Below are 27,965 nucleotides of genomic sequence, written 5' to 3'. Positions count from 1 at the left end.
ATATAAAATAAATAAATAAATATTAATTTTCGAATAAAAATACTATTCCAATATTATTATATTCACTAAAGAAATACAATATAAAAACTACTTCATATTAAATTAAAATTTTAATAAGTTGTGTGTGTGTGTGTGTGTGTGTGTGTGTGTGTAAATCCCTCTTTTATCTTTCCATCTACATATTTGTTTGAATTATACTAATAATTAAATAAATATTTCATTCAAAAATTTAAATCGATGGAGTAGATATGCTGAGTAAATTGAGCTATTAAAGAATTTTATTACAACGCTCGTGAGATACTAAATGTTTGTTCAATTATTAGATTTGAAAATTTCAGTTATCCCTCGAACTCCACGACACTTTAACTTGATGATTCGAAATGCGTGCAACAAAATTCACACCTCGATCTTCTTAATTGAAGTGTAATTATAAGTTATAGTTGTTTTTTTGTTGGAATAAAAATGAAAAAAATAAAATTGTGAGATTGCTTCGTGATTTAATTTTGTGAAATAAATCTTTAATATCAATATATGCTAAAAAATATTAAATTTTAAGATAAATCAAATTAACGTATCTCACATAAAAAAATACGTGAGATCATCTCACAATAGACATGCTCATAAAAATACTATAATCAAATTAAATAAGATAGTAGAAATAATAATAATAACAATAATAATAATAATAATAATAGATACTTAAATTGACAAATTAAGAAACATAGTTGGCACGTCAAATGAAATTAAATCTATATTAAATAGTCTTTTAATGGCTAGTGGTATTTAATTTACACAAAATTCCTGTGAGACGGTTTCGCAGGTCAATTTTGTGATACATATATCCTATATAGGTCATTTACGAAAAAGTATTGATTTTTATGTCAAATATATTAATTTTTATTGTAAATATGTACATGATTGATATGTATCACGGATAAAGATTAGTGAGACCGTCTTATGAAAGACCTACTCATTTATTTATTATATATCAAAATAGATATGTATATGCCATATCCGATAAAAATTATAATAATTTGGATGATAAAGGATATATAGTATACATTTGAAATGTAATCAAACTTGGTATCGATTTATATAGATCTTCAATTACTCGAGTTTAAGCAAGAATTTTGATAATATATGAACGAGAATCCTTTTGATCAGTCGTTAAAATATTAATGTCATGTTTGATGTGAATGACAAACGATTACACGTTTTTGTTTCATTCCAATTTGACTATGAATATAATCACGATTCATTATTTAATTTATAAATATTAGTTTATCATTCTTATATTATACATCTTTTATTATTTCGTCATACAAACCAAAATGTGCGAAAATTACTAATACGTGATAATATAATAGAGCTGACCCAACATTCCGTTGTTCTCCAAAGAGCCGATACCCGAATATCGTTTGATGTGAAAGAGAAAATACAAATCGGAAATGCTTATATAAGAAGAGAACGATCGAACAGACGAAAGATATCTACTGAGACACACTAGTAAAACAGGAGTCTCGCACATGTCAATGTCCAATTGGCCGATCCCAAAGGACTCCAAGAATCAGCCACACCTCGTGAAAAGATTAAATAGCAACGGCAGATTTGCGAAAGGCAGCAGTAACTGCTGCTAATGCTCATTCAATACACACAGTAGTACAGACCACTTTCTCTCAAAAAACACACACTTTTCTCTATCAGCCCTTTAATCTTTTTTAGTCCTCATCACATTTCTTCCCTTTATAGAACAGACATTGATCACATTTTCTTGAAAAGGCCTCTGTATTCTGTGTTTCAAGAAATGGGTTTCGGAGATTATAAGGCATGAATCGAGGACTCCGGGTAATTTGCGAGTTTGGTCGTGTCATATTTCTATGAGGATTTATTATTTTTTACTGGTGTTATGTTTCAGAATTTTGTTTTTTTTTTTTATTTCATTTCGAAGGTGTCTGATCATTTGGGCTGAAAATGGGGAAGAAAGGAAGCGGGTGGCTTTGGACTGTGAAGAAAGTTTTTAAGCAATCTCCCAGTAAAGATTTGCCAGACAAGAAGGTTTGATCATTGTTCGGTAGATTTGATTTTGCGTAGATATGACTATTTTTTTTTAATTTTTTGTTGAAATGGGACAGATATAGGAAAATATACTCGTTGATGATCCAATTACATGAGAGGTGAAAATTGTAATTTAATACAAATTATGCATGAATGCCATGATATACTGCGGCTGACCATTGTAACACAAGAGGTTAAATTCATAGATATGATAATAATGAAGCACAAGACTTGATAAAAGAAAAAAATCTTGAAGTCAAATTAAAAGTTCAATTTTTAGGACCATTTCTATTTGGGCATACTTTGGATTGTATCCATAGTGATTGATTGATTGATTTTTATTTTGATGATATGGAAGAACATTAATTTCATGAAATTTGGCTCGTTTATATGGTCCCCTATCATTATGGACTGGGGAAAAGGCAGCAGGGGATCATGCCCTGTTGCTTTCTTTCCAACCATGCTATTCATGTGCTGCTCGTTGATCGATCCCTTTTCTTATGATTACAAAAATATTTGATGTAATTTAAGCATATTATTTGGTCATATAACACAAATTTTATCTCTGGAAATCTGGTGATGAGATCGTGTTTCGTTCGTCATTTCTTGGTTTTTCATGAGGAAAATGTATGTGGCAAAACTGATTCCAATGATCTTGAATAATTTTTACGTTCTGGATTTGGTTGGATCAGAGAAATATGAATACGTGCACATTAATTAATGTTACTGTCACACAGAATTGATTTTGTTGCTGTTATCTAATTTTGCTGACATATTACTTGTTAGGTCTAGAAAAGTTGTAATGTAGAAATGTTTTCTGTGAATTACGCACAATTTTTCAGGTCGGTAATGAAGAAAAATGGCAGTACGAAGCACCAGAGGTCGTGTCCCTTGAGCATTTCCCTGCAGAAAGTTCTCCAGATTTGACAAATGGAGGGAGTGATCACTCATCTCTGGTGGCTGAGGATCAAGATCGTGCCATAGTCGTGGCTGCGGCAACTGCTGCAGCGGCTGAGGCAGCTGTTGCAGCAGCTCAGGCAGCTGCTAAAGTTGTTAGATTAGCTGGTTATGGCCGCAAGTCTAAGGAAGAAAGGGCTGCAATTCTCATACAATCTTATTACAGAGGATATCTGGTAATTTTATCTGATCCGTTTTACTTCTTTTCGAGGATAGACTTAAGGTCAAGCAAGTGCAATCAATTATGGACTTAAATATGAATATATGATATGGGATGAGATAATAGCCAAAATGGTCTTCTAAGTTCGCCTATTTTGTAATTTGGTACTGTAAGTTAGTTTGTGTTTTGGCTTAAGAGGGACATTTTTTGTTTTTCCTATTTCCAAAGTTCTATCAATCTCAACAATGTCACAATAATCTTTTACTTATATTCAACTTTTAGGCAAGACGGGCATTGCGCGCCTTAAAGGGCTTGGTGAGGCTTCAAGCTCTAGTGAGGGGTCACAATGTGCGTAAGCAAGCGCAGATGACGATGCGGTGTATGCAAGCTCTCGTACGGGTCCAGGCACGAGTCCGGGCTAATAGACTTCAATTAGTCCAGGAAAAGCTCCAATCCAAGCTCGAAAAAGAAGGTAGGCTTAAATCGGGTGAAGATCATCTCATGAAGAAAAGGAATCAAATAGAAAAGTTTGAGAATGGACAATGGGACAAGATGAATCAGAGTATGAGTAAAATAAGGGAAAGTTCTTCAAGAAAATTGCCTGATCTTGAAATGAGAAGGGAAAGGACTCTGGCTTATGCTCTTGCTTACCAGGTTTGAAATTTTTATGCATTGGTTAATCTTCTTTTTATTGTTTTATAACCAAATCTTGCTCTATCATTGACATTAGTCTAGAAATTTTTTTGCATTCTATTTCATTGGTTGTGACCGAGTTAACGGTTCGATCGACACACCTAAAGTTTGGTCTAGTTAATTACACTACACACACCCTTTTTCGTTAGGATCATTACAATGACAACTGCTGAAGTTTGGTTAACCTGGTGAGGCCATCTTTTAAGTGAATGTGCGTGCAACTAAGAACTATACATAGCCTCACAAAGACAAGTGTAAAGGGTTGTCGTTGCCATTTATCCTAAGTAAGCTAATAATGCATTATAACAAACATGACATGTTTATTTATGTCGACTTATACTTACATTTTGGCCTTACCATATGTGATCCTGCAGCAAAACGAGCACTTGCTACTACAATCCCACATGAATAGGGACGAAACCGAACTTTACGGAACGAACAAGCCCCCATGGGGTTGGAACATGCTCGAGCAGTGGATGGCGACTCAGCCCTACTATCCCCGACATAAGATGGAGCGTGGCACCACCGTAGATGGCATGTCTGAGAAAACAGTTGAAATGGACTATGTTACACAATTGCGCCTACAAAATGTCAACATGGGCCGATTCAGGGGCGATCCAATTGAAATGAGCCCATATTCAGCCCGACAACCACGAAGATTGAGCTCCGATGATGTACCTAGCTACATGGCCCCGACTCAGTCCGCCAAAGCAAGGATCCGAAACCAAGGCCCGGTTAAACAAAGAAGCCCGCTAATGGCTCATTGGAACTCATCCACGAGAACTGGAACTGGTTTCGGGCTAGGTTATGAGACGTCGAGTTCGGGCGGAGGAACGACTTATCTGGCCCCCAGAAGCCCAAATCCAAAAGATAATAATACTAATGGGCCCGGTAAGTGGAACCGTAGCCCGGAATCAAAGTAGCGAGGAGAAGGCCTTAGTCAGAGTGCCATGCATGGTTGGAGACGTAGTTTTGCCTAATTTTTTTAAATATTTCTTTTTAATGTTTGTTTGTCTATTTATAAACTATATTGCCTAATAATGTTGTTAAGTACGGATGGATATATATATTTAGTTGTTGATGTGTTAGGAAGTTGAAGTTGTAAAGTTTCATCTTAATAATAGAAAAATATATGAAACCAATTAATTTTGATGTCCCTAAACTTGGGTCTGGTACGTCCCGTGGTTTAGCCCGACCTCCCGAGCCGTTACAATCCTCGAGCATGATCTTAATCTTGCCATGCCCGTCCTTCATTTACTATGGCATGTACGATAATTATTATTTCATTGATTGAAATTTCAAAACTATGGCATGTACAATAATTATTATTTCCTCCATAAATATATAAGTTTTTTTTTTGTGTCACACAAGTAAAAAAAAATGTTTACAAACAAACTTCTTATTCTATCTTTATTTGATTCATTCAAAAAAAATTGTATTTTTTCAAGATTTAATTAACATTAGTTTAAAAAAACAAGAAAAATGTTATTAAATTGAACTATATATTTGAGAAAATGGAAAAATAAAAAGAAATCTATATAATTGGAAAATATATAGAGTATTTTTTTTTATCTTAAATATATATTTGGAAATAGTCTGTATTTTTCCAATATTTTACTATTATACTCATATAGTTAAATGCATTAAACATTTCCAACAACCTTTTACAACCTTAAAAAAAACAATCAATAAATAAGAATAAAATAAAACATTTGTTTGCATAATTTACATTCCAAATATGTTCTTAATGTATGGAAATGAAACAAACTTATATATTGAGACGGATATAAACTTTTATTTTTGTTGTTATTGTAATTTTGTATCATATCTTCAAGGTTTGGAAGAACTATTTTGCTTTATTTACACGAGGCCATTTCCTTTCTTATTTTTTCTTTCTTTTAATTAATTGTTATATATATATATATATATATATATATATATATATATATATATATATATATATATATATATATTTGTGTGTGTGTGTGGGGGGTAAATATTTTGGGGGATATTTTTAAAATGACTTTGAAAAGTTATATTTGGTTTTATATTTATATCAGTTGCGTGATTTTTACTATGTATATGTTAAATTATTATTTGGAAAATATACAATATTACTTGTGCCTGAATTTGTATTTATATAGCTTGTGATTAGAAAGTGACATTTAAATTTTAAAATAGAAAATATTATTAAAATTATCATGCAATAATATATAAAGTATATAGTTTCAAGAAATTATAGAAAGTGAACTAATTAAACTGCTAATAAATTGAATGAAAAATCAAGGTTAGGGAAAATGGTTTTACAATATTTTTATTATAAAAAATTTTAAGTAAGCAAAAACAAAAAGAAGTACTTAGAGTTAGGCTAATACAGTTTTCAGGTGATCTCGAACTCGTTCCCTAGCCTTATTACAATGAACATCATTTTAAAAATGGTTAATTATTAGTATAAATATGTCTTTTTATTTTCTTAAAATTAATTATTGGTAGTTTGAAAAATGGTTACAAGAGTGTTATTTGTTGGTTAGGGATCTACGAGAGAATTTTCTTTTATAATATAATTATTAAGCTAATAATAATGACAGTGTACGTCGTTGAGTCATTAATATTAGCGATGAAATAGTGTATTCCGTTGCTAATATGACTTGATGATTGATCAAAATCACTCATTAATCCTAAATATTTTTTATATCACAAAAACTCTTTTGAGACGGTCTCACGGGCCAATTTTGTGAGACAGATATTCTATTTGGATCACCTATGAAAAATATTAATTTTTATTGTAAATATGGAAATGTTGACATATCTCAAGACTTTCGGATACGACACGTAATCAAAGTGTTGCGAGAGTGTTGTTCATTAAACTGGATTTTGGTTCATAGAGTTTGCATCCACTGTTATTTGGTTATTTTTTTAATAGAAATTTAGGATGCACTTTGTTTTCTTGTTGTGTTAAGGTAGTTAGTTTTTTTTGTTATTCACTAGTATTAATTTTGTGCGTAAACTGGATATATTTTCTAGTGAATATTTTGTTCTGGGACACCGTACAAGTGTAAACACTTGTGTATAATTACTCGTATCTTAATTTACCAACATAAAGTATCAGTATGCCAAATTATTTATTCGGTTGAATGTTGTGTAAGTGCTACAACATCGCACATAGCATATATATCTGAAACACACTATTCTTCATATATTTAGTACTTATATGTCAAACAATTCTTTCACATACAAAACTGAAACCAGGATTTTGAAGTAAGAAGAATTTAAGGGAGATAACAAAGGTATGTTATTGTGAAATAACACTTAAAAATATTGTAGGATTTTTAGGAAGTTGAAACTAGAAACATTGTTTAATTGGTTCCGAAAATTGTTGAAACCAATTTTGTCAATAGCGACGATCAAGTCCCTTTTGTTTAAAAATGCGCTTTTCTTTCATTATTTTATTTTCTTTTTACCTAAAATTTCTCATACAAGTGAATTTCAATTTGAGTTTTAAAAAATAAAACAAATATGAAACAAATGGATGTTTCACTGGTAAAAAAAAAGGGATTTATTATTTACTTCTGCAAAATATACAAATGAGCATCAAAATTTGCAGAATCATATATATTAACGAATACACTTTGGCTAAAAAAGGAATTATTTTCTTGAAGGGCAAAAATAAATGTGATTGAATATGCGACTGATAAATCATGGCCCCTCTGTGGTAATTTCTTCAAACTCTGTGCTTTGAATCCATGTTCCTTGTGGGGCAATGGAGAACAGCCAAGCCAACCTGGAAAGAATACAACATATATAATAATATTTTCAAAGAAAATTCTTGATACTCTGATGAAGATACAGCATTTTTTTTGGTTTTTACGTCGATTTCCTATGTATCAATGGCGACAATTTACCTGGAATCTTGCACATTTTGCTCCTTAAATTCAAAGCCATAAACTGAAGCAGAGTGGGAAAAAGGTTGTTTGCTAGAGTGGGGTTTTTAAGGGGTCAGCACTGAAAACCAGGGAAACGAATTATATTTTTGTATTTGGTTTTTCTTTTTTCTTGCAATTCTGTTACACAGTATAGTTTTTTTAAAAACTGACTTTGCAGTTTTCCCACGTGTAAAGTTAACGCCTTTGGGCTTTGGCATTCTCTGATGATTTGTGAGGGATAATTTGAGCAAGAAACAGATGCTTCCAGCCCGTTTCCGGTGGGTTCTTCTGCTTAGTTTGTTTCTTGAAAAGCAGAAATTGATTCCCAATAGGGTGCTTGTTTTTAGGTGAAACTCATGTCTACCAAAAGAGGGACTCTTGCGTTGATTGAAGTGCACTTACCCTTCTGTTCTTCTTGTAAGTTTACTTGTTTTAGTTATTTTCACAATTTGTTTGGACATTAGTTGCAGTGCTGTTTAATTTGTGGAAGTTTTCATATTTACTCATTCGTTTTCGGTTTCTGTGTAATGGATAATATGTATAAACCTTGAATCTATTGATAGAGTTATTGATTTAGTCCCAGTTGAGGTGGATTTTTTCAAATCTTTATTCCCTTTTGTGGCTTTTGTTCAGAGGTGGCTGATATAGACACTGAGTGATGGATGAAAAAGGTGTTTCTGAAGAGAAAAATGAAGGATTATATCCGATATTTTACGGTGTTTCTTGCGCGTTTTCTGCTCTTAAATTCTTGCCAGAGCCTGAAATTTGTGATGCTAAATGGTCAGAAATAAGAAATAGGATACTTCAATGCAGTGCCCATCTTCTGGGATTGCTAGTTTGGAGTGTTCAAACCGAGGAGTCTAATAATAGCGTTAAAACTCAGCTTCTGCATAAGTGGGAGAATGCACAGAAAGAGATAAAAGAATTAAAGAAACGGCGAAGCGAAGATGCAAAAGCTAATGAAAAAGTTGTGAGCATAATTTCATCTAGAGAGCAGAAATGGTTGGATGAGAGAGAGGAACTTAGGCAGCAAATAGGCGCTTTACTTAATGATTTGAGAGTTCTTGAGAACGACAAGGATAAGACTATTGCTGAATTGAACGAAAAATTGAATGAAAACGAGGTTATTTTGCTGTCAAAGGATAGATCTTTTGATGAACAGCTGAAGAAGAGAGAAGAGGTTGAAGAAAGGCTACAAAAGGCTGAGATTCTTGTTGAGGAGTTGAAAGAAAACGTTAAGCGTGAGGCTCAACGTCATTCTGGTGAAATCACAAAACATAAAACAGCGATTATTGAGCTTGTGTCTAACCAAAGACAGCTTGAGGCGGAGATGGGTCGAGCCCTTAAGCAAGTCGAAGCAGCAAGAGAAGAGCTTGATTCAGTATTATCGCAGAAGGAGCAGTCTATCTTGACGACTCAAAGATTATCTATGGAACTTGTTAAAATGCGCAAGGATTCAGAACAGAGAGACCAGATTTTGTCGGCTATGTTAAGGAAATCTAAATTTGATACGGCTGAGAAGCAAATGCTTTTAAAAGAAGTGAAAGAATCAAAGGCCAAGAGAAAGCAGGCTGAGCTAGAAACAGCGAGGTTGAGGGCAGTTTCTGTATTGAAAAATGAGAGAAATTCGTTAAGAAACATGTTGTCTAAGCACGTAAGTTCAAAGTCACATGCATTTGCGGGGAGGGCCATGATGTCTTTAGATGCTGGGAATTTCAGATCCATGAAAAAGGATTACCATCTAGAGTATGAAAAACCCGAGATAAGAAAAGGGCTAGAAGTTCTTTCCCTAGTATCCGATCCTTATTCAACTGATGGAACGGAGGAAACACGTAAGATTGTTTCTTTATATGGAACTTACAAGCTTGTTTGTTTGATTAGATTTCATATAGTTCAAATTGTTTAAATTCTAGTCGTTGAGAATTTCTTCTTATTAACTTTGCCATTTCAATGTCCTAGAGTCAACATCTGATGTAGAGCCCTTAAAGAATTGGGTCAACTCTGAGGCAGAAAAATATAAGCTTGCTATTGAACAAAGGCACTATCTTGAATTAGAAGCTTTTGCAGAACAACTGAGACTCAAAGATGAAAAGTTAGAAGCTTTTCGTTGCCGTATGCTAAGCATGGAACTCGAGTCAAAGAGGTCACAGTCTCATTTTGAAGGGCTAGATCATGACCTTACTCAACTGAAGCAAGAAGAGATGAAGTTGAAAGCCGCACTATTGGACCGGGAAGCTGAATTAAATAAACTTAAAGAGCAATTGCAATGGCAGTTCAACCCTTCAAATCTCCATAAAATAAATGTCAACCCCTCTCTACATGATGTGGTCGTAGCTCGTGACCCCGTTTGGTCGAATGTAAAGGTTATTAAAAGAAAACCAGGACAGAGAAAGCCAGAAATGAAGGCAATAGCTGAAGAAATTTCTCAGGAAATGGAGAATGATAAGGCTGATCAAATCCCATCTAGCGAACCGCTCAATGATATAGTATTGACACTTCAATCAGGGACCAATATTTTCCAGCAAAAGAGTGTCGAGTCTGAGGATGTTGCAAGTTCGGAAACATCGACATCAGTAAGCCAAGAATTAAGCAACAAAAATAACTGGAAAATGGATATTCACGCTCTTGGTGTATCATACAAGATTAAGAGACTTAAGCAGCAATTACTCATGCTTGAGAGGCTGACAGGAAAGCAAGAAAGTAATGAAAATGGTGGAAACAAAAATGGGGTTTGTGGACTGAAGGGATTCTATCCTCTTATATCACTCTTGAACAAACAGGTTGATCGATATCAGTCGCTTCATGCCAAAAATGATGATCTTTGTAAGAGAATGGTAAGCTCTAATTCTTAACATATAAGAAGAAGTTTATCTTAATTTTACCTACTTTTCATTAGACTTTTACGAGTCAGCCATCTTATCTTATCCTCTTATCTGTATAAATTGCAGCATGAGAAGAACCTGAATTTGAACAATGGAGGTTCCAACATTGCTAAAACAGAGGATGAAACCAAAATACTGGAGCAGTTTCTTGAAGAAACCTTTCAACTACAGAGATATATCGTTGCAACAGGTCAAAAACTAATGGAAGTTCAAGCCAAGATTGCTTCGGGTTTCGTTTGTGATACAGAAGATATCGAAAAGCCTGCAACATTCGACATGAAAAGGTTCGCTGATAGTATTCGAACCCTTTTCCGAGAAGTTCAAAGAGGACTCGAGGTACAGATATCTCGGATCATCGGGGATCTTGAGGGAACCCTTGCGTGTAATGGGATCATACATCTGAAAAAATAGCTCAGACCTGTTAATAATATGAAAAAGAGGCCAATGTAGCATAACGTTCTAAGGTATATTTATATCTCGATCCACATGCTTTAGAGCTTTTATACAAATTTGTTTAGTGTAAGATCTCGTTTTCAATTCATTCAAGATCATATAGATTTTGGACTGAACATGCATTTCAACTACCATATCGATTCGTGTTTCATCTGCAGTATAAACAATTCCTTTGGTGAACCTTGTCTTAATCTGCCTTTTGTCGTGAACAACCATGTTCTTGAAATTTTGGTTGCTGATTATATAAAGCCCAGCATAGATCAACTTTTTGGGTGACTAATGATGCAAAAACTTTACTTGTATGATGTGATGTTTAGAAGACAAATAAAGAGTTGATAATGCATCGATGCCAAGTCTAGGCAAAAAAAGGGTTCTCAACACATGTTATTTTAGGTCCAATCAATACACAAGCACATGCATATATATATATATATGCATACTACACTTTAATTCACTATTTTGCATTTGAAAATGTACCTCCATAGGAATTCATGTTATAAAATTTTTGGACAAAATATCTTTCCACATTCTTAAAGTGAGGACAAAATATTTGGGAAAATTACAATTTTGATCACGTGTTTTGTTTATTTGCAGTGTTGGTATTCTATGTTGTCAAATTTCAGTATTATTCATGTATTTTTTTTATTTTTTGACAATTTTAATTATTTTTTAGCACCACGTTAACACAACATAAAAAAAATGATTAAATTAGAAAAATAAAAATAGTTTACTAAGACCAAAAGAGGATTAAAATTGCACAAAGACTAATATAGAAAAACAAAATTATAATTTTTATCTTGTAAAATGTGCAAAATATATATATATATATATATATATATATATATATATATATATATATATATATATATATTTACATCAGTTGAAACTTGTATCCATTTTCATTAAAAATGATGTATTTTTCAATTTGTTCTGAAGAAAACTTGCGTGCAAACGAAAAAAGAAGTCGGTCCACATAAATAAATAAACGCATGGTAGCTTAAGTCAAAGATAACAAATCATGTATCATAACAGAAAAGATTAAAATAATAATATCAAAGCACAAGCCCAAGAAACAATTAATATTATTTTGTCAACCTTTGCATTATTTATTAAATTTATATATTTCTCAATATATGTTCAATTATAAATTAATTAAAATAATAATAAAAAAACATAAGCTAACTCAATAGCTTTTGAGTGATTATAACAAAGCTCAAACTCGACAGAATTGATCAGTTCGAATAATTTCAAATAATTAGCAATTGTGAATATTTGATGTATCAAATAATTCTCAATCAGTGTGTATTTCCGGGTGTTTGGATTTTTTTTTCTTCAAAATAGCTTTTAAAATATTTGATGGATCGTGATTAAAAAAAAAGATTTCATGGAGCTTGGAATAAATGTTAGATTACGTTTTTAGAATAAATAAAATTTACTACGTATTTGGTGATAGATTTTAAATATTATATGAAGTATTATAAAGTTTGGAATATATTGCATTGTATTGAAATATAACAACTTTCTAGATAAGTGAAAGTTAAATAAAAAATAATTATCACGAGAGATATGACAATTAATTTTTTTATTTTAAAAAAATAACTATTAAATTAAGGATAATTAAATTTATCACATTAACCATATGAATAGCCTCTATAGTATATTTATTCATTAAAAGGTCATTAAAATCATTCAAATATCATAAATAGTTGGAGTATCCGTTACAAACTCACAATTTACTTTATTATTCATGCCGGGGAGCCTTTCCATATTCAAACCAAGTTTAACTCAAACCCACCCCCTCCCCCCCCTCCCCTCTCAAATGTATATATACATATACACAAGACTATATACATATACATGTATATATATGCGTATAAAATCTCCAAGCCAAGGAGAACTAGATTTATAAGTTCATGTTGCTATTACAATGGGGTTAAAAGTAGATGATCACTATGAGAACGGGCCAAACTGCACACCTAAACTTTCTTTATCCAAACTTCCAACCAAGCCAAGGGAGCCGATTCAAATGCTGACACCACCACTTCATCAGTCTCTTTCCATTCCATTCCAGTGGGAGGTGGCGCCGGGGAAGGCAAGGGCCGCCAAGGCCACTGCGACACCACCATATACCGCCATTGCACGCGGTCCTCCTTCCAAAAACGTGGTGGCAAGGCGTTTGGACCTGCCTCCAAGATTGTTGAATGATGATAGTGAGATGACCATAATGTCCTCGCCCGTCACGGTCTTGGACGGGCCATACGTCGGCCGTTCGCTGTCGCTTGCATGCACGTTCTCGTTCCGGAAAGGTGTGGTGGCAGCCAAGGGCGGAGGCACTAAGGGGGCTGGGTTGGGCTCCAGCCCCACCTAAATTTTTTTAAAAAAAAATAAATATGTTTTATTTTAAAAAATTTGTTAATTGGCCCCAATTTGTATTTTTTTTTCTTTTTAACTTCTCTATTCTTCTCTCACAAATCATCACAATTTTCATTACTTCAAATTGCCGTAACTTCATAATTGGTCTTCAGTTTTAAAAATCGATTGTAGATTCGGAAAGCCCACGGAATAAGCTTTTTTTTAATACCAAATTTTCGAAGTTTCTTTGTCGTCTTGAAATCAGCCGTCGCCCATCGGTCGTCGTTTTCACCAAAATATATGAGGAAATTTTAATGTTAGACTTTCTACCGCTCGTTCTTGTTGTATTCGTTAGATTTTGACTTTTATAGGTAATTTCAGATTTTAGTATTTCAAAATTTGGGTATTTTGGTTTTTTTTTTTAATTTCGATAATTGATATATATTAAATTTTTGATTGTAGGTACTATATTTGAGCCTATTGATGATATTGATAATTTTTTAGAATTTATTTGAGCATTATTTCGAATTTCCAGATTTTATATTGATGATTGTCAATTTTTAGTGTTGATTATTTATTATTTGGATGTTTAGATGCTATAGAAAATATAAATGCGAATTTATGGAATTTTGTATGAATTTTGGAAAAATTCAGAATTATGTAAATGTGATTTTCGAATTTATATTCAGTAGTGTTTTAGCTCCATGTTTTTGAAGGTATTAAATATTAAATACTCGTGTTCTATGTTTTCATGAAGTCAATGTTTACATATTTTTTATTTTAATTTTTTAGTTAATTATTATTTATTTTATTAAATACAGCATGAGACGGAGCCAGCCTTAGATAATTTTAAATCCTGGCTCCGCCCCCTGGATGTGCCTATATGAATAAAATAACTTTCTCTCACTCCATATTTTCCCCGTATTTGACATGAATATATGCGTGTGGACAAGTTAGTTATAATGAAAGCTTGAATCGACCTTAAATCACATATTCAATCCTCGTTCGACTATTTTTGTTTCAGAGTTATTATGCCATTTTTTGTATAATAAAATTTTGTTTTTTTCCTAGCCGTTGGTCTTGGAAAAGTACGTAGCAAGTTAGACAAAATGATTTATTTAGTTGATTTATATTAACATGTAACACCACTTTTGAAAGAGGATTAACAAAGTCAAAAAGGTGATAATTAAGTAGCCTGGTTTCAATTTAATCAAACAGCTTCGTTGTTTTTAATCATTAATTCCATTTAATGTTTCCCTTTTACTATATATTTCCCGACCAAATCATTGCAACGTAGGTGTTTAATTAGTACAGACAAATTAGTCACGACATTTGAAAACATTGGGTTAAGACAAATTGCCTTATTTGTTGATTTTAATGTTATGGTTTCTACATATGCTACGTTACAGATTTCTTTGATTTATTACCCAACAAGTCAAATTTCACTCACTCACTACAATTTCTATTATCGAAATTAAGCATTGATTGACAATTTTAGGCATTTTATATCGGAAATGTTTGGCACTGAAGATGTGAATCGCCAATCACGTGTGATCATATTCAAATCGACGTCACATCATTGTAACATCGAAGAAAAGATCAAAATAAACAACGATGATAGTCTATTAAAACTAAAATTTTATTATATACATTATTTTTGTCCAATAATATTATTATAAATGAAAAATATACGAATTGTATGACTAAAAATAATGACGATTATTGAGAACCAAATATCAAAATATATGATTTTTGTTCCCAAAACACCCTTTTATCAACTTGATTTAAATTTAATTATAAGGTATATTTTTAATTAATTCGACACCGAAAATCGGCTCATATAACAAGACAAGAAACCTGACATTTATAATATTTATAATTAAAATTATTAATTATAATATCTGATATTTAACAGCTAATTTCAATCATATTGTTTTAAACAAAAAACCAATCATATATCAATCAAATAAATAATGCCGTGTGGATTTCAATTCGATAAAATTAATGCAAGCTGCCGACTGAACGACTATTGTTAGTTTAAATTTTTTTTAGTATTTGGATATAACTTTCATAATTAATGTGATCCTATGTATAGTTATTACATGAACGAGATAACAAATAATTAAATGATTGGTTAAAAATATTGGGAACAATGTGATAATTACATGACGATTAATATTTGATTTGAATGTGATAAAACATAGAGGATCTTGTATCTGATCAAATAGACAATCGCTTCACCTCTTAAAAAATTCTCATTATTAACGATGCAGCATGATCACAACACACGCGACGAGCATCTGTATGATATAGTATAACATATAATAATTAATGTATTTTTATTTTCCAAATAATTAGTTTAGTTATGTTTTTTTTATAAAGTAAATATTTTAGCCAAAGTTTGATTTAATTAAGCTGTATGGTGATACATTTCTAAAGCATGTTACTATGAATATTGAACCAGAGCCGAAGGTGGATCGATCAGCGGGGAATTGTGGATATATATATATATATATATGTAAATGAAGAGCATGCAGCAATTTACCAAGTCAACTAGCCAAAATGAAGCTTCCAGCTGACTTTGAAAGCGAGCCCACAAGCTCGAGTTCAAATCTGAAATCAAACTAGTTCTCGAGTGACAACAAACTTAGAAAGATGTATATATAATTAAAAATACTGATTTATAAATCTAATGCTTTGTAGAACTTGAGTCAAACGTTGAATGAAACAAATATGTGTAAACAACTAATGTCTCGTCTTGACTCGCACTAAAACTAACAAATATTTTATGATTTTATAGAAAGATTTACTTAGAATGGAAAGTGATTATGAATGTATGACATGTTATTTCCATTTGTTATGTCTTTGGATGATAAATCAAGACAAAACATTTCTTGAGATTACAAGATACACTTCAAATTGGTGCTTCCACAATTTCATTTCTTCGTGTACACACATGCCTCCTGCAAATCCACGCAACTCAGCCATCATCCTGTTGGATCCCGGTTTTCTACGCGCCCAAACGCAGCGGAAGTTTTAAAATTTTTATTTTATTTTGACAATCAAAATATATTTGATTTGGACGCTCGTATGATTTTCATAATTAAACATACATAGGATGTTTAGTAATATACCTTTGGTGAATTAATCACAAGGCTCCAACTATTCCGGGTTTAGCGGAGATAGCTCTTGATGAAATCCCTACGAACTTTCTTCAAAAGCTTGTTTCCTTCAATCCTTCTAATTAGGTCCACGACTGGATGATTTGTTCCTCTTCTATTTTGCACTAGAAAAACTAGAAGAAGTTTTGCGTAGAGATATAACACAATTTGGTTCAAAACCTTTTGAGAGAAAAATTGAATGGACGAAAATTTCTTGCCATCTTCCCTTGAAAACTCACGAAGGAAGCTTTTCAAATTGGTATAAAGAAATCTTAATATTTCTTTAATCATGATTTACTTAATTAATCTCATTAATTAAGTAAACTAAATATTTGAGAAATTTTGGTTGTGATTCTCGAAACTTGCTTATGGTGGTGGCTAGGGTTAGTCTTTTTTTTTTTCTTCTCAACTCTTATTTATAATTAACTCATGACCTAATTATCATAGTATAATAATTGGGCCTTTTAATTAACATTAATGAGCTTGATTAATTTATTGGGCTAGTCACACTAGTTTAATCCATTAATCAAGGCCCAATAATAACTTTAATTATTTAATATGTTGGACTTGTACTCCTACAAGCCCATTAAACATATTACCCACCATATTTAATTTATTATTTAATAAACTCAACTTTTGAGCTTAATAAATTAAATACATTATAAATTCAACATTTGAATTTATTATTTAAATTATAAATTCAACTCTTTGAATTTTTATCACCTCCAAAATTTAATATTTAATAAACCAAACATTTGAGTTTAATAAATTAAATTCTCAAATTTTATAAATTCAACTCCTTGAATTTATTCTCTCAAAATTTAATTATCATAAATTCAACTCCTTGAATTTACTATATAATATAAATTCAACTTCTTGAAATTATTCTCTCAACGGGAACAAACAATCCAGTACTTGTGTGACCCTCAATGGTTAAGGGATACAGCTAGCCGTGGGTTCACAACTCCTTGTGATTCAAAATAACATTTATTCTTATTCGGGCTTACCCTAGTTAGCCCCATTCTTTTCATCAACACTTTGATCAAGAATGTCAGAACTCATTTCTGATTGCACCCATCGGATCATGGTAAGAGCGTCTAGTAGCATCGCCCCATGATCCCCTAGGTATCACTGATAGTGCCTGCAAGAACCAGTCGATTATGATTAACATACAGTACGGTCCCTTCATCTCAAATATCCCGATCGAATCTGCAACCATTGGTTCATCGAGGGTTGCATATTAATTCGATAACTATGTGTTACATATAATAGTGGCATCGCGTGTACTATTGGAGAACTCCTTCTCCAACGTACATCTCATACTCTGGCCAGAGATTCCATGCACTATTATTACATCAGATCACATAGGATATCCACACCCGTAGGTGAGCGGTGAATCCCCGACTACAATGCACTGGCTCCTATATGTGTCGCGACTGTACCCAACCTCGCCACCTGATGACTCTCCTGGAGCCGGTAAACGAGTCAAAGCACAGCCCTAGCATATAGAGCCTCAGAGTTGTCCCGGGTCATAAGGACTAATGGTGTACAATCATAACCACGGACTTATCCTCTCGATGAATGAGAACCACTTGGAAAGTCCGAGGGAGGGTTGTTCGGTATAATCATCATATGACTACCCATCTGTATGTTTGGACATCTCTATGCCCTTACCAAGAAACGCAGTACACAACATCACAGATGCTAGTCTCGAGCTCAAGCGACCTTTATCCATGTTTTAGGCGGCTGAATCGACTAGGAACGAATTTAGAATATGCAGTGTTTACAAATGAGTTTCAACATCGAATTACGATTCATTTGTATTAAAGCATAATCAAGGACTTTATCTATGCTGCTTGCATTGATATACAGATAGGCATAGTTTGGTACACATGATAGGATAAGTATGTGATATATAATATAAGGATAAGTTAAGGATAAATAAGATGTATGATATTATATTTAATGTTTGGTATGATTTTAATAAGAGTGATTAAATTTATATAGTAGATTGTAATGACAAAATTAACCTTATCATAATAAATTTTATAATTTCAAATGTATTACTTGAGTTCATATTTCTTATATGTTCATGCGTCGACATTGCTTGCATGATTTATTTTTTTTACCTAATTTTATATATTATATAATATGATAATTGAGCATTTAATTTTGTGAGTCAAGTCAAATATAAATTTTTAAGGTTAATCGAGTGATAATAATAATTTTATTGAGATTTATACAAATCATTTATATAATTATATCGAGTTCATTTATATATTTATCATATTATATAATATATAAAAATAAATAAAAATATTTATTTGATTTTAATTTTTACCTACAAATAAAATGAGAAAACAATAGGGTTTAAGATTTTTATATATTGAGGGCAATTAAGTCATTTGTGGTGTTTTTATCATAAGATTAAAATTATCACATCTCATAAAAGGGATACTTTATCCTTATATAAAATTATTTATCAAGGGCCAAGATAATATCATGGGCTTTTTAAAAATGTACCAAACATGGGATAAGAGAGGATTATTTATCAATCCCTCTCTTATCCCATGTACCAAACTATACCATAAAGTATAACGAAACCATGAAAAGTTAAATTATATTAAAATAAAGATTGTTTATTTCACTTGAGTCAATAAATTCCCCAGCCAACAGTTGGCTTACAGGGCATCTACTCTAACACATCCATGTACCGAATTCGCCATAATCCAAACTTCTCAGCAATGTCTTTTGCAGTTGAACATCTCTGGTCCCTCAAAAAGTCCATTAACGATTGTTGTGCAGCGATAAGTTCTTGCTACGTATCTTTTGAGTTCATGTTTCTGCTTCTATTTCCGATTATGGCCGCTGCTGCCAGCTGCTCCATGAAGAGGTGGAGAATCCATCAGATGTGCAACCTCCCTGCCGAGATCAGAAATCATTTGTCCCATTCCTACTGCTAAATTGACTCCGATTTTTAGAGCGAATGTCAATAATGTCGTGAACATTTTCATGCAAGGAGCCAAAGATCTCATTGTGATCAGGGACGTAGCCAGAAAATATTTTGATCCTGGGCTAAAATCAAGAAAGGCAACAATGACGAGACCATCCATTTTTTGGAAGAGTATTGAGATGGGAACAAACCTGAACTCTGAGCCAACGAAGGTTGTGGGGGGAACAACATGCTTCGGTGAAATTTCCAACCAGTAGGAGACTAGCAGCTCTCATCCTCTTGTTCTATTTTGGGGGAACGGCTACGGAAAAAAACCTCAACAAATGGGCTAAATTTTTTTAATAAATTAAAAATACACTAAAATTTTAAAAAAAGAAAACTCAGTCCATATTCCTAATTAGGCCCAAAAATTAAGCCTGGGCCGGAGCCCACCCCAGCCTTTGGGGTGGCTCCGTCCCTGATTGTGATGTTGTCTACCTGCATTAGTTCACATCCAATCTGATCTTTGACCACGTGCATCTCTCGCCTGTATTCACGTAACATATGCAGTCGTAGAGCAGTCATGCCTTGAATCACGCTGGTGATTAATCGCCTCGAGTAGTTGCTGATAGTTGGAGGATGATTCGGGTATGAAAGTATTATGTTTAACATGAACGAAAATAATTGTGTGTACAAATAAGTGTTGTTTCGGATGTTGTAACACCTTATGACAACATACAACGGAATAATATAACACATAATTAATAAAAATAAAACAAAAATATTTATGCACAAGTGAATACAATTGTGCAATGTCTCGAGGCAAAATAGTCACTAGAAAAAAAAAATCGAGTTCACATAATCAATATTAGTACTGAAAGAATGAAAAATTATCATATTTAACAAGTCAAGGAAATAAATTGCACCTAAAATATCAATAACAAAAATTACAAAACACAAGAATGCAAATCTGTACAGCCAAAATTCGGAGCAACAATAATTATTCAATCAACACTTTGTACGGGTGTTGTCCTAAAATGTCTCTAACACATCATAACAACACAGTAAACATCGATCATTCGTATTTACGAGTTATTCAAAAAAATCTCGTGTATCTCGCTTGTCTCTCCTCTCTAGCACTTTCAACGATTGTGTAGTAGTTATTCTTCAATATATAGACTTGTATTGATCTTGCTAAGCTTGAATATATTCCTACAAAATAAGGAAGTAGTCTTTAATTAGGAAACAAATTCTTCTAAATAATAAATAATCTAGAGTTAAGAAACTCGATATTTTAGAAAGACAAAATTCATATGCAAAATTTTATCAAAAAAGAAAAGAATTCAGGAGATAAATTTGTGTCTTGTTTTTAAACACTTCATTTCAATCTCTCTCTTTTGTCTTTCGGGATAAAATAAGCACATATTCAAGTTTATGCAACTCCATTTATCTCCTCATGAATTTGAAAACATATATTCCGTTGAATTTTAAAACATTAGCTTAGGTGTTGTTAACAGTGCTGACAACACGAAGATAAAAACATTCATCAATCAGATTTAATCAGAGCAAGAAAAAAACTAACACCTTATTCAAATAATAATAAACAAAACTAAGCACAATTAAGAATATAAGGAATGACGAAATATCAACGGTCAATTTCATCTTTCTTCGGTATATTCATGAGTACCAAAAGGTCCAGCCTTTGAAGTTTGTGCACTGCTATCTCCCTTTTTTTTCCAAGATGGACACCCATGTCCAATAAAAGCATGGAATGATCCACTTGAGCTTCATAGTGAATAATCAATCTTTTGGCTCGAACGATTTGCTTAAGTGCAAAGTCAATCTTGACTTGTAAAACAGTAAGGGCAAGCTATATATAGTCATAGGTTGAATATGTGTTCCCAACATTTGGGGCAATACTGTATTCTGACCAAGGAAGATCTAGCTTCCGATTTCCTTTAAAGAGGGCAGGGGAAATCTTCAAATCTTCCGTCACCATGGACAAATGTTCATCGATGTCTTGGATGAATCCTTGTGATTCCAGGATCCCATAGATAAGCGAAGGAAAAGGCAACTTGGTTGACTTTAATCCTCCATCAAAAAACTGTAACACAACCTTAAAAATCATCTTTCCAAAGTTAAATTCTGCTAGTGTCAATGGAAAACAACACAAAAGCCTGTGGCTTGGTGACCACAGTGGAATTGGTTGACGGTGTCAAGTTGCTCACGGCTGTTTTGTGAAGCACATAGTATAATGAAGTTTGGTTGGTGGTGGAGAAACGGCTTGGATGACCAGGTAATTGTGTCATCAACCCTCCAGTGAGTACAACAGTAACCTCATTAATGTCGGGCTAATCCCCTTCTTCATTCTTGGCGGGAGTGTTGTATTGAGCACTGATGGTGTCGGGGTTGAACTGAAAGACATGATCTCAAAACAAAATCTATATCAAACTTGGCAGATCTCTCATCACTCACGCTGGATGTGAGATTGGCGAAGAACTCTAAGATGGCTAGTGGCAGTAAAGAGCAACTGCAGAAATAATGGACAAAAATCCTCTAGTTTTGAAGAATTCATCCAAATTATATCTCTCGTACTCATCTGGATCAATATTCTTCTCATCAATAAGTCCTATATTAGTGTAGAGAGGCCAAAGAGCTACGGACTTCTCTAAGTAGAACTTCTGAGAGAATGCGAGGGAAAACTCATAATCTTCTTCATTTATCTTGTCTTCTGTGTCGGCAACATTCCCCTCAACAACCTTGTTCTCAGCAGAAATATCATCATCATCAACAAATTCTTCATCATCAGAGGTGGAAGAGGAACTATTAGTCTGGTCATGCCTGTTTTCGACAAATTCCATTTGCATCTCTGGATCCAGTTCGTCATCGGATTCTTCAGTAATAGGCAAAGATGCAGAGCCCTTTTCTTTTTTCAAATTGACCAAAAACCGAGGGAGGGAAACAACCTCCTCGTCAAAGAAATTCGGTTCCTTGGGAACCTTTTTTTCTTCAGTGGATGAGGAAATTTCTTCATCTTCGTCGGTGGAGCTACTTGCGGGGACATGAGCAGTATTTTCCTTAGGAACAAACTCATAATCGACGTCCTCTGAATCATCACCAGAGGTGTACTCTGGGTCAACAAACGAAGGTATAATAGATGATCAGCCCCTTCAAGATGTGTTCTATGCTTGGGATGACATCCTGCTTTTTGGTGGTCGATTTATTTGCCTAGATTTATAAGCTCTGAATTTTTGTCTAGATCATACTATTTTTGGTTTCCAAGAACTATCTCTATTTATTTCACTTATGGTATAAGAATGAGATTTAAAGCTCTTCATTTTTTTTGTGACTTACTTCCAATTATCGTTGGAAGAATATTTTTTTTACAACATAAAGGAGTATGCTTATTTATATCCTTTAATATTTTGTAATTCTTTTGTATTGTTGTCATATGACATCATTCTGTCAATTTTCCTTCAAGAAAATAGGCTCGTCTAGCAATTGTATCTGGATTTCCAAGGACGTACTCTCTTATTAGCATTTCTCTCTAACATAATGTATTCATCTAGTGTATATTTGTCATATAAATCAAGACTATACAGAGCTTGAGTATTTTTTTTAAAATTCTATATATCTTGACTGTTAAAATAATATACCCCTATTAATTGTGTTTTAAATAAGATAGTCATCATTCTTGATATCTCGCTAAGAGATTCTCCGACTAGGACTAACTCTTTGGTTTCTACTGAAATCATTTCTGCAATTTTAGTTGATCTCATAAGACTCATTTCTAAAAGTTTCAAGTGTTCATGTTGCGATTCTCATAGCCGATGTATCATCTATAAGATCTTCTCTATTTTTGAAGTCCAATATATCATGGTTAAGTATAACCACTTAAGAATGTATTGATTCCAAAACAGATTTCTCATAGGGTGTTTAGTGTAAGGGAATTTAACTTCTCCTTGACCTGGTTACCGTTGGGTTTGCTTCTCCACCAATCTAAAAATCATTTTGGGGTCATTCCATGTTTATGTCAGAGGATCCCACACTTTCCCTTGGTGATTCTTGTATTCTACTAACTAAGGGTTTTTCACCACCTCGGTTTGTGCTATTTTCATATCTACAACCTTAATATTTACAAAAGAATCTGTAAGGCCTTGTAGATCATTCAAACCGATATTCTCTATAGTTGTCATCAGATTATTGACTTTTCTGAGACAACTTTGATGAGATAGATCAATTTCTCATCGTTAGTTAAATGTTTTTGTATCACTTTGGTCTTCCATCTGTGATGTATTAAAGGTTCAGTACCAAAGGTGGTGATAATCTTCCTTTCGAGATCTTTTTACTAAAACTGAGTTGTTGTTTTATATTTTGGATTCTTGATTGAATATTCTTTATTGTTCCAAGAATTTCTTATTGTTTTTCAAGAATTTTTTCAATTTTACGTGGTACATAACTAATTGTCATAGTTTTGTACTTTCTTTGGATCTCTATAAGATGTCCGGAGAGTTTAGAGAAATCCAAGACTATTTCTAGAAATTTATTACTCTGAATTATAAATTCACCTTAGGATTCTGATTTGTTCATCTTTGCTTCTAATATCTAATCTTAGTTAGATATTCTTGTAAATATTACAAAGTATTGGAAATTTTTTTATGAATATTTAATTTCGAACCTAGGTTCAGATCTATAATTTTTTTTTGAAAATCTCTTCCTCAAATATTTAATCACATAGTACAATAACTATGTATGTTTGAATAATTTTACTACGGCTCTGATATCATTTTTATAGCATTGTATAATAATTTTTTAATAAAATATAATCAAGGGTATCTTGAATATTTTTTGAAAATACTTATCTTTAAGGATCGATTTGAGCAACTTTCTTAAAACATAAAAGTACTAGTTTGATATACTTAAAAGAAAAAAAATTGATGTTGGGTGCAATAATTGTCTCTGTTTGGTAGAGCGATCGAACCGTGGTGTTTGAGCTGCTGTGCGGTTTAAAAGATTTGAGTTGCACCATTACCACCGGCTACAGCTTTTGGTAAAGCGGTAAGCGTTCGATCCTACAATTGATATCAGAGTTAAGGTCACATGTTCGATTCTCATTGATTGCAAGGAGTGCAGTTATTGAGAGGGAGATTGTTATGTGCAATAATTGTCTCTGCTTGATAGAGCGATCGAACCGTGATGCTTGAGCTGTTGTGTGGTTTAAAATATCTGAGTTGTACCATTACCACTAGTTATAGCTTTTGGTAAAGCGGCAAGCGCTCGGTCCTACAATTGAAATGAGCTTTAGTTAAACATGATGAATGAATGGGGTTTTTCGAAATGATAACGTTACGGATTTGACAAATTATTAGGGATTTTAAAAATTGTTTCTCCTTAAAAATCGTGTTATCATCACCACTTTTTTCACGATTACGAAGGAATTTGAGATTAATTTGGAATTTGGACTGCAGAGAACCGCACTGAAGACAACAGCAGAAGCATTGCCCCGAAAGCAGTTACTCATCCAGGTGGCGAAAGCGGCGCTGTCGGGTCCTCCGCCGTCAGCACAACTGCCGGCTTTCAGATTTTTGCTTTAATTAATGTTCTCTGAATAAACGCATACGAAGCATATATATATTTATATAATTTCTCTTTCTCTTCCATTTCTCCATTTTAGGGTTCAATTTTTATTTTTATTTTTTTTGCTTTGGATTCTTATTTTTTGGTTTTTTAATGGCTGACTGGCAACAATACCTTCAATCGGTGTTCTTCGGGGTGGTTTTCTCATTTCTCCTCGCGAAACTCTTCTCTGTGATCTTTGCGTTTCGTGAAGAGAACCTCGGCATCACTCGATCTCATACACCCGAAGCCGAACCTGAACCCGGTGTTCTGGGAGAAAATGAGCCGTTGATTGATGAAGATGTGCGATCGGGTAATAGAATCGCAGCTGAGATCAACGATCACAGTGATACCGATGATGATTGGGAGGGAGTAGAGAGCACCGAGCTGGATGAAACTTTCAGTGCTGCTACAGCATTTGTGGCCGCCAAGGCAGCTGATCGTGCGGCGGTGAAGACATCAAATGAGGTGCAATTGCAGCTTTATGGGTTGTATAAGATTGCAACCGAAGGACCGTGTTCTGCTCCACAGCCCTCCGCTCTGAAAATGACCGCTCGTGCCAAATGGTATTGACATTTAAATAATGCAACGTTTATTCTCTATTCGTGCTAGTTAATGACTTCCTGTGGACTTTGATTGCTGTTTGATACTAGCGGTAAAGAAAAATTGAATCTTTTTGTGTTTATAGGAGTTTTACTCTCACTTTTCGCCATCAATGCCGATTTTCATTTTTCTCTGTCATGGAATTTCCACGCGTAATGTACTGCTTTTGCAACTGGATGTCTTTTGACTGTTCTTGGCTAAATTTTTTCATCTGCTAGGCAAGCTTGGCAAAAGTTGGGTGCCATGCCTCCTGAAGAAGCAATGCAGAAGTACATCGACATTGTTACGGAGTTATATCCCTCTTGGGCTGCTGGTTCAACTGTGAGAATAGAGTCATTTTTTATTTTTAACGAGTTTATCCGTTGATACGCTCGTCTCAAACATTGTCGTTTTTCGGTTACTATGGCCGTCACTTGTTGCAGAAGAAGAGAGAAAATGAGAGCAGTGATGTCTCTAATTCAGGATCCAAAGGACCGATGGGTCCTGTATTTAGCACCTTTGTATATCAAGAAGAACCTGGAAGCGAGATGTAAGGATTCCAAACTTATCTTATATGCTTACGATCATTAACAATATATTACATCATGTTAAGCTTAGTCTCATTATCGTCTATGTGGTTGCATGTGAGCATCAACGAGAGTCTGCTATTTGCATATGTCAGTCTCTTTCCTTAGAATATTTAACCCCCCATATGCAAGCATAAGATAAGATGCTGCATACTTGGTCGTACAATAATTCATGGAGATCTTAACCATGTTCTCGAATCACGACAAGATACTACCATGGACTTTCAAATTGAATGAGGTCAATATTTAGTTCAAAAGTGGTATATCTGAAATTACAATTCAGATTTCCTTGTTTTCTTGGGCACCCTATATCCATGCCCTTCCTGCTGACCTTGCGTATAAGCTTAACAGGTGAATTCGCATTCCTTTCATCAATTATTAACTGGACAGACAGGTTATTTTTTATAGGAATATAATGCACCTAAAACATCAAATATAATTCAATGAAACCATTCTTATTAGTAGTGCCTTTCATTTGCAATGATCTGGAGAGAAGAATTTAAATTCAATCTCTCTGGTTTTTCTTGAAGAGCGTTGGATTCTATACATTTGTTTGCACAAGAAGGAGATGAAGAGAATCTGATCAAGTGCATGGATAACGGTGTCCCATTGAATCTGAAAGGTAGGTAGACTTTAATCTCTAAACCCTCGACTATTTTCCCTTGGCATAATTATGGTTATGATAACAATGCAACACTGTAAAGTTCGGATCAGTTGGTGACTATCTATAAGTCAGATATCTCTAAACAGGAGAGAAAAAAAGATGAGATATTAAAACTGATATTAAGCTGTCAATGTCCTTTGTATGTCCTACATGTTCTGCAAAGTTGAAAAGAAATTAGCAGAATCAATTAGCATTTCTGTTCAGCATTAGTGGTTCGACATAATTAAATGCCAGCCTTGAATTTCGGGATGGGTATGAAAGTTTTTTTTGCTGTCAAATATATGTATTTGGATCTAATAAGAGCCTCTAATTTAAACAGATTTCTTAAATTATTGTAGATGGAGAGGGTCGCACACCCTTGCATTGGGCTGTAGATCGAGGCCGTATGAATACTACAGCATTGCTTCTGAACAAGAATGCTGATGTGAATGCGAAGGTAGATGATAGTTTATCTTGTGATACTTCTTTTTGAATCTCAACTTCTGAAATGGGAAACCTCCCCCAATTGATTATTCACCCTGACATAAATAAGTAGAGGATTTGAATTTTTTTGAGCCTCATTATAAGATTTGCTCATGAGTATTAATTTCCATCTTTCGACTGTTTTACACTCTTATCTGATTTCGTAAACTCTTCAAATTACCCTAAGCGCGAAGAAAATGAGAGCTGCTGGCCAAATTTTCTAACATATGTCCGTTTTTGGAAGGATAATGAAGGTCAAACTGCATTGCATTATGCTGCTATCTGTGAGAGAGCTGCCATTGCCGAGTTACTAGTGAAGCATGGTGGTGATTTAGAGATAAAAGACAATGAGGGAAACACTCCATCCGATCTTTGTGAGGTGAACTGGCCTTGGACAGGGACGGATCTAGGATTTCGACACTGGGGGCTGCTTACAAAAGACAAACAAAAATTTAGAAGGGAGAAGACAAAAATTCTACGGGTTAT

General features: G+C 33.6%; 3 protein-coding genes across 11 annotated transcripts; all 3 read left to right on the top strand.

Moving 5' to 3' along the window:
* The first annotated feature begins 1,480 nt into the window (after positions 1-1,480).
* On the top strand, positions 1,481-5,011 carry LOC140840988 (protein IQ-DOMAIN 21-like). Of its 3 annotated transcripts, XM_073208137.1 has the most exons (6): positions 1,481-1,659; positions 1,750-1,845; positions 1,949-2,055; positions 2,898-3,188; positions 3,455-3,826; positions 4,240-5,010. In XM_073208137.1, the coding sequence occupies exons 3-6, from the start codon at positions 1,972-1,974 to the stop codon at positions 4,786-4,788; spliced, it is 1,296 nt and encodes a 431-aa protein (XP_073064238.1). In that variant the 5' UTR covers positions 1,481-1,659; positions 1,750-1,845; positions 1,949-1,971; the 3' UTR covers positions 4,789-5,010. The 3 variants fall into 3 exon arrangements, with proteins under 3 accessions (XP_073064238.1, XP_073064237.1, XP_073064239.1); XM_073208136.1 differs by having other exon boundaries at positions 1,481-1,845; XM_073208138.1 differs by lacking the exons at positions 1,481-1,659; positions 1,750-1,845; positions 1,949-2,055 and adding an exon at positions 2,114-2,682 and having other exon boundaries at positions 4,240-5,011.
* A 2,582-nt stretch (positions 5,012-7,593) lies between these two features.
* LOC140840986 (uncharacterized) lies at positions 7,594-11,229 on the top strand. Of its 7 annotated transcripts, XM_073208133.1 has the most exons (6): positions 7,596-7,860; positions 7,967-8,066; positions 8,136-8,205; positions 8,422-9,620; positions 9,748-10,622; positions 10,737-11,227. In XM_073208133.1, exons 4-6 carry the CDS (start codon positions 8,447-8,449, stop codon positions 11,079-11,081), a joined length of 2,394 nt encoding a protein of 797 aa, XP_073064234.1. In that variant the 5' UTR covers positions 7,596-7,860; positions 7,967-8,066; positions 8,136-8,205; positions 8,422-8,446; the 3' UTR covers positions 11,082-11,227. The 7 variants fall into 7 exon arrangements, with proteins under 7 accessions (XP_073064236.1, XP_073064234.1, XP_073064233.1 ...); XM_073208135.1 differs by having other exon boundaries at positions 7,594-8,066; positions 9,766-10,622; positions 10,737-11,229; XM_073208132.1 differs by having other exon boundaries at positions 7,967-8,205.
* Positions 11,230-24,966: 13,737 nt separating this feature from the next.
* Positions 24,967-27,874, top strand: LOC140840985 (acyl-CoA-binding domain-containing protein 1-like). The gene is made up of 6 exons (XM_073208128.1): positions 24,967-25,750; positions 26,006-26,108; positions 26,210-26,316; positions 26,884-26,975; positions 27,337-27,453; positions 27,724-27,874. Exons 1-5 carry the CDS (start codon positions 25,299-25,301, stop codon positions 27,438-27,440), a joined length of 858 nt encoding a protein of 285 aa, XP_073064229.1. The 5' UTR covers positions 24,967-25,298; the 3' UTR covers positions 27,441-27,453; positions 27,724-27,874.
* The last annotated feature ends 91 nt before the right edge of the window (positions 27,875-27,965 follow it).

Source organism: Primulina eburnea, chromosome 9 (assembly GCF_022965805.1).
Source record: "Primulina eburnea isolate SZY01 chromosome 9, ASM2296580v1, whole genome shotgun sequence".
Classification (NCBI taxonomy): Eukaryota; Viridiplantae; Streptophyta; class Magnoliopsida; order Lamiales; family Gesneriaceae; genus Primulina; species Primulina eburnea.
Note: the sequence above shows the minus strand (reverse complement) of the source record. Positions and strands in the feature narration are given on the sequence as shown.

Coding starts and splice junctions, on each gene's coding strand:
- LOC140840988 (XM_073208137.1), top strand. CDS start 1,972: ATGGGGAAGAAAGGAAGCGGGTGGCTTTGGACTGTGAAGAAAGTTTTT. Junction 2,056..2,897: donor AAGATTTGCCAGACAAGAAG/GTTTGATCATTG, acceptor ACAATTTTTCAG/GTCGGTAATGAAGAAAAATG. Junction 3,189..3,454: donor CTTATTACAGAGGATATCTG/GTAATTTTATCT, acceptor TTCAACTTTTAG/GCAAGACGGGCATTGCGCGC.
- LOC140840986 (XM_073208133.1), top strand. CDS start 8,447: ATGGATGAAAAAGGTGTTTCTGAAGAGAAAAATGAAGGATTATATCCG. Junction 9,621..9,747: donor TGATGGAACGGAGGAAACAC/GTAAGATTGTTT, acceptor TCAATGTCCTAG/AGTCAACATCTGATGTAGAG. Junction 10,623..10,736: donor ATGATCTTTGTAAGAGAATG/GTAAGCTCTAAT, acceptor TATAAATTGCAG/CATGAGAAGAACCTGAATTT.
- LOC140840985 (XM_073208128.1), top strand. CDS start 25,299: ATGGCTGACTGGCAACAATACCTTCAATCGGTGTTCTTCGGGGTGGTT. Junction 25,751..26,005: donor ATGACCGCTCGTGCCAAATG/GTATTGACATTT, acceptor TTCATCTGCTAG/GCAAGCTTGGCAAAAGTTGG. Junction 26,976..27,336: donor TGTCCCATTGAATCTGAAAG/GTAGGTAGACTT, acceptor TAATTTAAACAG/ATTTCTTAAATTATTGTAGA.